The sequence below is a fragment of the Juglans regia genome, chromosome 8 (genome assembly GCF_001411555.2).
Source record: "Juglans regia cultivar Chandler chromosome 8, Walnut 2.0, whole genome shotgun sequence".
Lineage (NCBI taxonomy): Eukaryota > Viridiplantae > Streptophyta > Magnoliopsida > Fagales > Juglandaceae > Juglans > Juglans regia.
The window spans coordinates 5023005-5035688 of record NC_049908.1 but is presented as its reverse complement, the minus strand read 5'-3'; the positions used below and the strand labels follow the sequence as shown (position 1 = coordinate 5035688).

Genomic DNA, 12684 nt, shown 5'->3' with positions numbered 1-12684 from the left:
AACATCACATTAAACCAACTTCAATACTTTATCATCTCTAAAGTGATTGCTCTAAATAGAATAATTAAAGTGAAAAGATCAAGGTGACAATCATATGTTGAGAGGATGAAAGAAGACAACTACATGATAGATAAATACAGAGAAACAACGAGAGTATATGATTAAGTTGCACAAGGTTCTTCATTTTTTTTCATACTTCTCACTACATGCATATCCACTGTTGAAGAACAGATCTAGATCGTGAGAAGGCTAGGCAAATCCTCCATTTTTAGGAGGGGTAGGAGGCAGCGAAGGTCTTGGAATAAATGGCATGAGAGGAGTCCCGTGTTCGATAGGTCCAGGTTTGAAGGAAGCCTTTGAACTTGGTACTGGATCAATGGGATGGTAATCATCCAGATTTACATAACCTATTCGGAGGTGCTTCTTCTCAGAGCGCGAATTATGGCCATTTTCCTGCATTTTTTTGAAAAAGAACAGATCCCATAATTTCAATGAAAAAAAAAAAGAGAGAGATCTGTGCCCGAAATATTGATTACGCCAAGAGGATTTCCGAGCCCAAGAGTTACAGTGAATGCACCTTCAGCCTCCTACTCGCTGTGGTCATTGGCATAGCATCGCCTCCGGCATGTTGGGCGAAGACCATTTCTGGAATAAAATCGAAATATATATATTGTCAGCATTTAAAGTGGTAAGATCAGGAGAAATGAGATCCAATTTTTTAACACAGATCATTATTACCTCCTGCTGTCCATTGAAAGGCCAGGCTAGTAGGTTATGATCATGATCATGTTCATAGTTCCAATTATAGCCATTGATTAACGTTGATGTTTTATACATGCATTATCATCAAACTAATTACATCTTGTCGTCATTAATAATAGAAAGAGTGTTCCATCCGATTCATGCATGATTAATGATCTCCGGCTAATAATATGATTCATAAAAGTCTTTGTCCAAGTTTAAATTATGAAAATGATTCTTCGTCATGCAGAACAGGACATGCAGCCATCGAAATGAACAACGAGAATACAATAATAGCATGGCATTGCATTATAAAGTGGCCTGGGGACCAAAACAAATAAACAAGAGACAAAATCATCAATGAAATCATGATCATAAAATGACACCAAAATTTCAGCAACAAAGAAGCAGAACAATGCAGAAAAATAGAAGTAACACAAAGGGAAAGTACGTACCGGGAATAAAGGAACCAGTTCTTATACCACTCGAGAAGTTGAGAAACAAGAAATCTGTCCCCAGTACCAAGAACAAGACGCATAACCCAGAAACCTTCATAATGTCCAACTACTAAGTGATCCCAACACACCAGAGAATACCAAATGAGAATGAGCTCAGAAAAAAGTGCTCCAACGGCTTAAGGACTACTAAAAACTCCCCCTTTTTAAGCAACTTAGACCACTCCAAAAAGTAGACTAGTATAACGGGCTTTCTTCACCTATAGCTTGAGAGAACTCCAAAGTCTCCGTGGAGGAAAAGGACGAAAGAACCGCCTAAAGACGCTGAAAATGTAGTAATATGTATGCGTGCTTTTAAATAGGAGCAGCAGTAAGTGAGAAATAAATAAATGAGACCATGTCATAAGGATTTCCTTTGTCTTTCATTGCCGTGAAGATGCACAGAGAGGAGTTATTGCCCTTGTGTAAAAGTTGCAGAAACAGTGGGGAATGCAGCGACTTTAATTGCGCGGAGTCGTGGTGGAATGAGAGCCGTTGGGCACGTCTTTGAGGTTCTACATTCTTGCTGACAGAAAAGCCCTCGCACCTCTTATAAAACTACACCACTCGTACTTCCATAAACGTTAGGTTTTCTGCCTGTTGGTAGTCACGAACGAGGGGGTGTAGCTCATATGGTAGAGCGCTCGCTTCGCATGCGAGAGGCACGGGGTTCGATTCCCCGCACCTCCATCCCACCTCTCCATGTTTTTGAACTTTTCATGCGGAGCAGCGCCACCGTAGAAATGCTGAATGATGGGCGGACGCCTCTCGTAGTCGTTGCTTCGGGCTTTTTCTTGTTTCCTACCGTACAGAAGAGAGGTATCGGAAGTATGGGATTGCAGCAAAGATGGCATCTCAGAAACAAACCCACGTTTAAGCTGTTGAGAATGGGTTACATGTTTGAATTTTGTGAATTTGGCACCGAAAAATAAATATAAAAAAAAAAAAGTGTTAAGAGTTACGTAGAAATTTCATAAATATAAATTCTTAAATTAAAATAAATTAATATGATATATAAGATCGAATGATATCAATTCACATTAATTTATATATTTATTTTTATAAAACCTCTTTATGTTTAAAATATTTTTTAAATATAAAAAAAAAAACCCATAAAGTTTGAGGGAGAAGCCAAGCAAAGCTCATAATTTTAACTATTTTATAATAAAATAATTTTATAATATAACGTATACATTAACTCATATAAATTTATTTTTATAAAAATTATTTGAAAAAAAAAAAAAAAAGGTCTGGGACTAGGTTCGTGGGAGAAGGACAACAGAGACCATAATCTTCCGACAAAAAGGCCATCCTTCAGCTGTACTGCATACAGAGAAAACAAGAAAATCAAAAAATTAGATAACAAATTAAAATTTAAAATTGCCAAAATTTAAAACCCTTCAAGATTAAAATAAAACCTATAAATATTTAAACAGAAAATAAGAAAATTATTACAAAAAATTATAAATATTATAAAAAATACATTTATAAACTAACATTTAAATTTTAAAATAGAAAAAAGAGCCGTGCTAGTACGAGGATGGCTACTGAAAAGTTATAATTTTATTTTTATTTTTTTATTTGGTTTTTTCATATACTTAAATACTATTTTTAAAAAATTTTATAATATTATTTTAAAAAATACTTTTTAACCATTAAATAAAAAGATTGCATCGGGATCATCCTCGAAATGGATCCACGGACCACGATGAGTGTAGATTATTCTAAAAATAAAATAGCTTCCAGCAAGGGGAAATCCTCCCTTCCGCTTTGGATTTGCATAAAAATATAATTATTTAATGTATTTTATTTTTTATTTTTTTTAATTTCTTAATTTTACTTTTCTAAATTTATTTTTCACTTTTTTGCATTTTTAAGGCTTTAGTTTTTTGATAAGTTTTATGCTTTATTATTTAATATATATTTTTCTTTTTTTTATTTTATCAATCTTTGAATTTTGTGATTTTAAGAAAATAAGAGTTAATCTAAATGGTAATTTTTGAAAATAGGATAAAAATATATATATATATATAATATAATTCAAAAGATAATAATTTCACACTCATCCAGCAGTTTCACATTATTAAAAAGAATTAATAATAATTAGTAATTAAAAACTAATTAGTATTAATGATATTTCAATGACAATATCATACCACTGAAAATTAATATTTAGAAGAATTCTAATGAAATGAGAATTTTATATAGAACAGAAAATCACATTCGTGACTAACAATTTTCCTTTTGTTTTACATAAACAGCTCTCTCTTCTGCTCTGGACCCAGATTCCCCCGATCACCCGTCTGTGAGATTAACATTCGCCAAGGGAGTGGCTCGTCAACAATATCATGGACCTTTCGATCATGAAACTCCTCGAGGAAGGCGAGGTCTCTCTCTCTCTCTCTCTCTCTCTCTCTCGCTTGCTCTGGAATTTTGAAATTTTGAGTTTAGATTTCTTTACTTCTGTTGAAATTTGGATATGCGCCGCAGGACGAGAGTATGCATTCGGGGGCGGACGTGGAGGCGCTCCAGGCTGCCCTAAACAGAGACATAGGCGGAGATGCCTCCACTTCTCACAACTTTGATTCAGATAAAGGTGCATTCTCTCTGTTTCTCAATTTCTCTTGTATGCTATGCAATTTTCCCAGGTTCTTAATTCGTAGTATAATTCATAAAATTTCAGGTTACGATGCGCTGTATACACGAATTTGGTTCTTTTTTATTTTTTTTAAAGAAAATCATCCAAGATTGCTCAAATTTCCATCAGCACATGTTATCAGAGGAATTGAATATGATTAATGTTTGCATAGAATTATTCCAGAGTTCACTTATCAAAAAAGAATTATCCCAGAGTTCAACCGACACACACAAAAAATAGTTTCCGAAAAACCATAAAAATTGCGGATTACTGATATAAATTGAAGCCCGTAGCGGGCATCGTCTATGGTGGACTATTAAATGAATATCACGTTAATTAAGAACTACATAAGTTTAGAATATTCTGTGATCTGGATGAAATATGCTCTGCCTGTGTTTAGCTGTTGGTTTTCAAAGAAGTCATTTTCAAGAATCTTTTAGCATTTTTTTGCCATCCACTGTTTGCTTTTAAAGTGAAATTCAGGCTTTAAGAAATCTAAATAATAAGTAATCTATAGAAGCAAAGGATGCACCTTTTGTAATTGTGCATCGCACAGGACGTTCTAGAGTTCCAGTCACTGTTCTTAATTTTTGTGCTAAATCGCCATCCAAAGTTTTGAAGATGCTGCTGTCACAGGGACCTCCCCCCCCCCCCCACTTTTGATAAGTTGATGTCGCAGGGTGCTAGCTTTTGCTTAATTATTTGCAAAATGGACATCTTTTGCTTAATATATGATAGGAATGAGTAGATGACAAACTGTTCTGGTCTAGTTCAAGACAAGTCAATGATTCCCACTCATTTGCACAACTTCCTCAGAAGGGTGCTACCACTTTTGTGGATCCTCATGTTATTTCTTCAGTTGTCAAACTGCAGGCTGATTCAAGCTATCCAACTATAGAAAATAGTGCGCAGAAACCTCAAGAGGTGAATCGCCAGTCAGATTCTCTCAGAGTACTAGCAAGTCGGGTGTATTCTTCCAGTGAGAGCACTATCGATCAAGAAGGGGAGTGGTCCTCAATTCCTACTCAAGGACTCAATAAGCAGCAGCAACAGCATTTGCACTTTCCTCTCATTTATGGAAATACTGGTGGTAATTTTCACCCATATTCTGGGACAAATGTCAATTCTTTGACATCATCTGTCAAACCACGACCTCATGATGCACAAGCAAGGCAAATCTCACAGCATGAGATCATGAGTTCGACTCAGTTAAGTGGGACAACACAGGGCATTAACACAATGGACATACCTAAGTTTCAAAGGCAAAACTCTATCAATGATCTAAAGAGAGTTCAGGGTGGATCTGCTTCTCACTTGGCAAACAGTTCAACATCACAACAGAATCTGGTTCCTCGGCAATCATCCACAAATAAAGAAAAAAGTTCTGCCCCTTCACCATCAATGGCCAGTGTAAAACAGGAATCACTTGATCAGGTAACTGAGCAGCAGCACATGCCCCGTTTTCCTCATCTACATGGATTGTCTTCTCATTATGCTGCACAGCTTGAACCGGAAAATGCAGCTTCTGGAATTTTAATGGATGAGGCTTTAGAAAAGCATCCTTCGAGGATGGGTCTGCCAACACAGTCAGATCCTTATGTCCCGGTAATCTTGAGTTTTGTGGTTTTTATTTTCTTTGGCGCTTTTAATTAATGAGCTGCCACTATAGATCTTAATGGGCTGAGTTACCATGACTTTTCTCATATCTTTTTTCTATTTCTAACTAGGTGTTCCTCTTTTATATGTTATGTGTACTTGGGCTACATTTTTTTGCAGTTTTCAATAAAATATTCAATTACTTATAAAAAAAATATTTTTCTTTACATTTTATCAGTTAGGATCTCGCATCATATCTGCAGCCTCTCCTGCAAGAACACCTTCCAAAAAGCCTTCTATTGGCCAGAAGAAACCACTTGATACGCTTGGTTCGTCACAACCTCTGCCAAGGTGGATAACTCTTTTTCTGTAGTTTTACAGCCTGAGGATGACTATCGATACTTTCAAAGTGATTCTGCCATCCCCCATAGCAACCTTTTTATTGAATTCTTTGTTCATGTATGGTTTATCTGATACCCTACAGTAAGAAGCAAAAAGCATCCGTGGCCGTTTCGGATCAAAGCATTGAACAACTAAATGATGTCACTGCTGTCAGTGGAGTAAATCTTAGGGTATGCTATTTTCCCACTTTCAGCTTTACCTATTGGTATAAGCGAAATAAATAAATAATCAGTGTTAAGCAGACGACCTCAAATTCCTCCTGATATTTTGCTCTTAAATAGAAAGAGGAAGAACAGTTATTTTCTGTGACCAAGGAGGACAGTCAAGTTTCAGAAGCATCTCAAAGAGTTGTGCAAGAAGAGGAAGAAAGACTGATTTTGCAGAAAGCTCCCCCTTCAGAAAAAACTGGCAGAGATCGGTTAGTACTCTAGTGAATACCTATTCTTTAGAGAAGTGCTACCATTTTTTTTTATATGTATGCCCTTTGACTGCTTGTCAACAAAAATTGGGGATCTTGAGATTTTGGCTGTATTCTCTGTATGGCAGTGGCCAAATGTGGCTTGAAGAGTATAAGCAATGATGTGGAGCGATGCTTGTCATTGGTGAGATGTTAGCTACTTGGTCCTTTTTCTTTATTGAGGCTTACACGCGTTCTCATGCACAACTAAATCTTCAGTGTGTGGAGGAAAGAGTGCGTGGACTAGTAAGTAATCTGATCAGACAGTCAAAACAGGCCAGTTTTCTTTTTCCTTTTCCCACTTCTGACTTGGGTTATCTGTAATTAAATAGCTCTGAATATTGGATCTCTGTAGCGGGATGATATTCAGAAACCAAGACACCGAACTGTTATCACCTCAGATGTTCGACATCAAATAATGACAATGAACAAGAAGGCTAGGGAGGAATGGGAGAAAAAACAGGCTGAAGCAGAGAGGCTTCGGAGACTTGATGAAGTGAGTGCCGCTGCATTATATGAGATGATAAACTGAGGTCTTAAGAGTATGAATCTTTATAAATGTGCATATCATAAAGCACACAAAATCTTTATTCTGTATCAATTTGTCTATGCTTTTGATAATATATTATATAATCTCCCAATGCAGCCTGAGGGTAATAATGAACTTGATGGCGAGAAGGATAAAGATGAAGGTCTTGCTAAATCCATTAAGGTATGCAGTATAATTCAATTTGCTAGCCATTGTATATTAACAACTCGACCAAATGTCCAAAATTTTGATTATGTGCTTTGGTGCAGGCAAACAAAGAGGAGGATGACAAAACAAGGACAACGGCTGCAAATCTGGCTACCCGCGCTGCTGTTGGAGGAGATGACATGCTGTCAAGATGGCAACTTATGGCTGAGCAAGCCCGGCAGAAATCTAAAGGAGGGATGGATGCATCTGGCTGTCAGCCAGGCAAAGATGAGAGTCGCAAGCCTCCATCAACATCTGTTCCCCCTCCCCGAAAAGCAGGGGCTGTTAAAAAATCTGGAAGGAACCAAATTATTGTGCCTCAAACTAAGGTGGCTCGAAACATCTCCATTAAGGATGTAATTGCGGTCCTGGAAAGGGAACCCCAGATGTCTGGGTCAAGTCTATATGAGAGAATTGCTCTGATGGCATCGTTGAGTAAGTGAAGCAGGTGCAAAGACGTTTGTTTTTCAGCTGTTAGCGTCTAATCAGCATTGCTGTTTGGAATGCAAATATATGCTGGTGTTGAAGTCTGTAATAATCTCTCTTTTGAAGTTCGGCAGAGAGAATATGACCATGGACCGGGAAAGTATATTGATTGTGACCTCCTAACTAGAAGATGGTATCTTGTGTTTTTCCCCCCTTTAATATTTCAAACTTTAGAATTTGTTTTGAGTAGATATGCAATATTCTATACTTCTAACTTCACTTTCAGTCCATTATGTTGATGTAACATTGTTCTTTAACCTTTGAATTTCTCCTTACACACACACAAAAAAAAAAAAAATGATCCAAGTATTATAGATGATGTCACATTAATGCAATATAATAAAAGTAGGATGGATATGGGATCTATCATTTTTTTTGTTTTAGATGGTATATATATCCGCGTATAAAGGTTTGCAATTTAGTTGAACGAGAAGAAAATCCGAACAAGTTACAGCAATTGCTTAATTTTAGCAAGAAAATAATTTCAATCGCGGACTGGTGTAAATTAGGTTTTTCACACCAGTCCTGATTGAATTTACACAAATCACGTTTTTTCATTTATTTTTTCGATTGTTTTTTTTTTTTTTTAACTTTTATTGAAGGGTTTTATGTAGGAGAAATGCTTTAGGTCCCGAATTCGGGATCCAAAAAATGTCCCGAATGAGATTTTTTTTTTTTCACCGAATGATTAAGAAAATATTTTTTAATGATGTGAATGTTTTATTTTTTTTTAAATGATTATGATGATTAAAAAAATACATGAAAAAAAAGAAACAAATTACACTATTCAGGACATTTTTTAGATCCTAAATTCGGGACCCGAAGCAGTACTCTTTATGTAGTTCTATTTTTACTTTTTTTGGACGTAGATATATGAGTTATCATACTCAGTAGTCCTATACCACACACATGTTAAGTAGAAAAACTTATTTTTTGTTTTTTTTTCAATAGATGTATGGTAGACTAAAATTTTTCTAAATTTATAACCACAACGTTAGTAACCACACCACACCCTCGTTCACTTCAACCAGACAACCCCGGTCCCCAAATGCTCATTCCGTGGAGCATCAATCACTCCCTTCTTAAATTCGGACCAATCGAGATCTGGTGACCCGATGATGGCAGGTCATTCTTTGTTCCTTCTAAACTAAGCAAAGCCATTAATGTCCTTCACGTCTAGCCGAGAACGGTTCGTAACAAAATGCAGTGATCCTTCGGAACAATTCTGGTAAATTTCTAGCTCTTTTTCCCATATGTTCCAACTCACACACAACTTAATCTAGTTTGCCATATTATAGTTATTTTTCTACTGTAAATAGATCCGACATTCACATCAAATTACGTCAATTCGTGAGTTTACTCTGATAAAATTATTTTGTGGATCTAGCACTTCTCTCATGGTTTAATTAGTTTCAAGCATAACTAACATGCAGGTTGAACTACGAAATTAAGGCAAAGGCATCGATAATAATACAAGATACAAGATACTCCACAAACAGTTTAGTTTCACAAACAGATTAAGCTTATGAATTGATATGGGTGCAAAGCTTCGCGTTATTGGGATTTAGTTTAAAGCTTGTGAAAAGCAATCCTTCCGATTTGTGGTCTTTGATTTCGATTTTTGGTCTTGATTATTCCTCCCTCAAGTCTGGAATAATACTTTTGCACAAGCTTTGAACTTATAACAAATAAGACATCTTAGATTAGGCTTTGCACCCATGTCTACAAGTACTTCTCAATATTATATCATTTCTTAAGATGAGGAAAACAAGTATGCACATCAGATTTGGGGTGTTTTGCTTCAGCATGCTCCCTGCACTTCACCTCGGATGTGGTGCAGATGAACGTCTGCATGCAGACCTTGCACTGCAATCATCATCAACAACCACACATCAGAAACAAAAATGAAGATGGAAAAAACGTGTTTTCTCTAAATGTAAATCACCTTAAAAGCTTCTTGGTCATCGATGCTACATCAATGAATTCAATACTGTTGTATCAATATCTTCATGTTGTAAAAAGAGATAGCTATCCGCTGATATGTTGAACAGAACATATAAAATTAAGAATTCTGCTAATAATCACCGCATTACATGTAATTAGGAGTTAAAAGGGCTTTGTGCACAAAACATAACTTTCAAACTATAACATTTTATCCCATTTTGAGACATTACCCCTAAAGTTAATGGGAATTAATGCCGAAATGCTAAGAACAACAACAAAACTACAACTTGCTTTATATATAAGTAGTTACAATTACAAAATTAAAACCGCTAGATGAAAAAGATATATTCACTTTTTAATTTCTCTTCCATTTATTTTTTGATAAGTAACTTCAAAATGTAATTCCAAGAAATATAAGTTTCTCTTCCATTAATTTTTGGTTAAAAGATCTCAGATACAGACTGCATTATGAAGAAATAATCTCTCACGGCAAGTAGGATCATATGATATTGAGAGATCCACTTTATACTCATATTCTCCAACCACCTCGAAGTGTCCGAAATCTGGATTATAAACATCTGTGCTAGACCTTAGATCATAATTCACTAACTTATTCTTCAATCAACCATAGCCAACTGACTTGCTTATTCTAACACTTTCCCCCCTTGAAAGCTAGAATGTAGCCCAGCATGTGTGGAAGGTTTTAACCTGACTAGATCCATCACTATCAGAACATAAGAGTTGATCTAATGGTTAATAGGTGATGCCACAACAACCCAGTGTGCTGGAAGTGAGACAACGAAAATAGCGAAACTCTTCAATAAATTGACAAAAAGGGATAAATTTAACCCAATCCTTGTCGAGAAAGCCTTCAGATTAGGACATAGACATAGCCAATGCGAATGATTATTTGTTCTTGGGATAATTCTCATGCCGTGCCAAATTTGATTTGGTAGAGATTAATAAATAAATAAATAAATCTGCTACTGTTTCTGTTGAAATTAATTTTTCTGCACGAACTACGAAGATAGTAACGAGCGCAGACATGGATTTCACAAAAATCATAACGAGAAATGAAGTCCCATTAGAAGATCCACAGCTGATATATATGTCCGAAACCGAATCTTAGAAATCTAATAACAACATCGTAATAAACCTCGAAAAGCAGGGTCACCGAGTATATTTACCTGTATCGTCATGGCCTTCTTGTTCGATTCAATCTGACTTCCTGCGCAGAGATCCGACCAATTACTAACAAAATACGATGTAAGACTATAATTATAAAAACAAAAAAAAACAAAAATACAAAACATAGTTGTGTACCTTTAGCAGCTTTTTGCTTCTCCATGTTCCTTTCACGGGCCATCTTGGATTTCTGCCCATTGCCTCCTCCCATTGCTACTTGTGCTTCTTCTTCTTTCTGATCTAGGGATATACACGAGTGAAGCTAAGATACCAAAAGAACAGAAAAGAAAAAGACCCTATCTCAGGAGTCAGGAGCTACCAAGAAATTTCGTAGTGGAACCTATTTATACGAAATTGAAATGATATTTGTAGTTATGAAAGTATTAGCGTCGTGTAATATTTTAAAAAAGATAAATAAATATAATATTTATATAAAATAATAATAATTTTTTAATAATACATCTTATTATTTTTTAAAACTATTATATGATATTTATATATTATATAATATTATTTAAATAAAAAATAATTAAAAGAAAATTATAAAAATATATATGAATTACAGTACATATACTTTATAATAAAAGAATTAATTTATAAATTTATCAAACAAATTTAAATTATAAAAATAAAAACGTGAGCTTTTATTCTAATTAGTATTTGATGAAAACGTGAGACTTGTCTAGAAGCCATCGCATTATTTAAAACAAATAATACAAACGTATAAAATTCAGAGATCATTTTCGTTTCCGCCTATCAAGGAAAGTAAAGAAATCACCCAAGTGCCAACTCAAGTCTAGCTGCCATCTTAAACTTCACTAAATTTTGTGCTTTCCATATATTATAGGATCAGTTTTTTATTCTATGTATTTAATAGAATCAGTTTTTATTCTATGTATTTACTGCTTTCTTATTGATTGTAAAATTCCCTTCTTCAGTTACATATTTTTGAATGCCTAAAATTAAGGCTCTCGGCTTGTATAAAGGTACAGAGTATCAATAGAAATATTTGTGAGTTCAATATACAAATCCATAGCAGTGTAAAATCTCTATATGGTATCAAGAGAGCCAAACCTCTAACGAGTATTTTTTTTTCCTTCCTCTGCTTCCTACGACATGGCTGCCACCGATTCACCCATCATCACCATCAACGCTACAACCACCATCAATGAAAAACTCACCCCTTCTACTTTTCCTCAGTGGAGGGCTCAATTTGAAGCACTGCTTACCGGATATGATCTTATTGATTTTGTCACTGGTGTTCATCAATGTCCTGCCATTGATGCAACGCAATCAGCTGCCTCCAAAGCCGCGAACTCCCACTGGGTTCGCCAAGACAAACTCATTCTCCATGCCATCCTTGCCTCTACCTCCACTACTATTACTCCCCTCCTTACTGCATACAAAACATCACATGCGGCTTGGATAGCACTTAACCGTTTATATGCAGGAAAATCAAGAACACGTGCGATGCAACTCAAGGAGGATTTGACCTTGAGTACTCGAGGAAATCGCACTGTGACTGAGTTTCTTCAAGCAATCAAAGTGATTGCTGATGAACTCGCAATCATCGATCATCCCGTTTCGGATGACGATTTAACTCTCTACATTCTCAATGGATTGGGTCCCGAATTTAGAGAAATTGCGGCACCCATTCGTACTCGTGAGACCTCACTCAAATTCGAAGAACTACATGATCTTCTTGTGGGTCATGAGAGTTACCTTCGTCGGCTGGAGAATCAATCGGCAGCAACATTTGCTCCCACAACAAATTTTTCTCATCGGCAAGGAGGTGCTCCTGGACAGCACAAATCGAGCCCTAAGGCTCCCTTCAACAAAACCCGCAACAACAATGGGTCTCATAAGCCTGGGCACTCAAACACGGGCTATAGGAAATATAAGCCCAAGTGCCAATGGTGTGATCAAGTGGGCCACACGGCCAAAAATTGTCCAAAAATGCCTTCAGCCGACTTCACTGCAAACTGCGCAGCCACTTCTCAAGAAA

General features: G+C 36.0%; 3 protein-coding genes and 1 non-coding gene across 5 annotated transcripts; 2 read left to right on the top strand and 2 right to left on the bottom strand.

Annotated features, from left to right (window-relative positions):
• Nucleotides 1-24: 24 nt before the first annotated feature.
• Nucleotides 25-1626, bottom strand: LOC108980129. Its single transcript, XM_018950965.2, has 3 exons — nucleotides 1197-1626; nucleotides 578-645; nucleotides 25-453 (listed from the first exon to the last, which is right to left on the bottom strand). The coding sequence occupies exons 1-3, from the start codon at nucleotides 1294-1296 to the stop codon at nucleotides 250-252; spliced, it is 372 nt and encodes a 123-aa protein (XP_018806510.1). The 5' UTR covers nucleotides 1297-1626; the 3' UTR covers nucleotides 25-249.
• A 226-nt stretch (nucleotides 1627-1852) lies between these two features.
• TRNAA-CGC lies at nucleotides 1853-1925 on the top strand. Its single transcript has one exon. It is a non-coding gene; the product is annotated as a tRNA-Ala (tRNA).
• A 1549-nt stretch (nucleotides 1926-3474) lies between these two features.
• On the top strand, nucleotides 3475-7780 carry LOC108980132 (transcription initiation factor TFIID subunit 4b-like). Its single transcript, XM_035693639.1, is given in 12 exon segments — nucleotides 3475-3622; nucleotides 3726-3831; nucleotides 4733-5478; nucleotides 5708-5820; nucleotides 5954-6041; nucleotides 6153-6254; nucleotides 6256-6289; nucleotides 6418-6473; nucleotides 6548-6574; nucleotides 6684-6824; nucleotides 6975-7040; nucleotides 7127-7780. Coding segments are annotated over 12 exon segments (1899 nt in total). The 5' UTR covers nucleotides 3475-3583; the 3' UTR covers nucleotides 7508-7780.
• A 1204-nt stretch (nucleotides 7781-8984) lies between these two features.
• On the bottom strand, nucleotides 8985-11035 carry LOC108980127 (uncharacterized protein At2g23090-like). 2 transcript variants are annotated; one of them, XR_004802189.1, is made up of 4 exons: nucleotides 10818-11035; nucleotides 10682-10722; nucleotides 9496-9585; nucleotides 8985-9416 (listed from the first exon to the last, which is right to left on the bottom strand). XR_004802189.1 is itself a non-coding variant. In XM_018950963.2 (3 exons), the coding sequence occupies exons 1-3, from the start codon at nucleotides 10888-10890 to the stop codon at nucleotides 9297-9299; spliced, it is 234 nt and encodes a 77-aa protein (XP_018806508.1). In that variant the 5' UTR covers nucleotides 10891-11011; the 3' UTR covers nucleotides 8985-9296. The 2 variants fall into 2 exon arrangements, 1 of the variants encoding a protein (XP_018806508.1); XM_018950963.2 differs by lacking the exon at nucleotides 9496-9585 and having other exon boundaries at nucleotides 10818-11011.
• Between the last annotated feature and the right edge of the window lie 1649 nt (nucleotides 11036-12684).

Bases quoted from the DNA above. Each gene is read 5' to 3' on its own strand.
- LOC108980129 (XM_018950965.2), bottom strand. From the start codon at position 1,296: ATGAAGGTTTCTGGGTTATGCGTCTTGTTCTTGGTACTGGGGACAGAT. The intron at 646-1,196 runs GTACGTACTTTC...ATTTTATTCCAG, and splicing joins AACTGGTTCCTTTATTCCCG to AAATGGTCTTCGCCCAACAT. The intron at 454-577 runs GTGCATTCACTG...AAAAAAATGCAG, and splicing joins CAGCGAGTAGGAGGCTGAAG to GAAAATGGCCATAATTCGCG.
- LOC108980127 (XM_018950963.2), bottom strand. From the start codon at position 10,890: ATGGGAGGAGGCAATGGGCAGAAATCCAAGATGGCCCGTGAAAGGAAC. The intron at 10,723-10,817 runs GTACACAACTAT...ATCTCTGCGCAG, and splicing joins GAAGCAAAAAGCTGCTAAAG to GAAGTCAGATTGAATCGAAC. The intron at 9,417-10,681 runs GTAAATATACTC...TGATGATTGCAG, and splicing joins AGAAGGCCATGACGATACAG to TGCAAGGTCTGCATGCAGAC.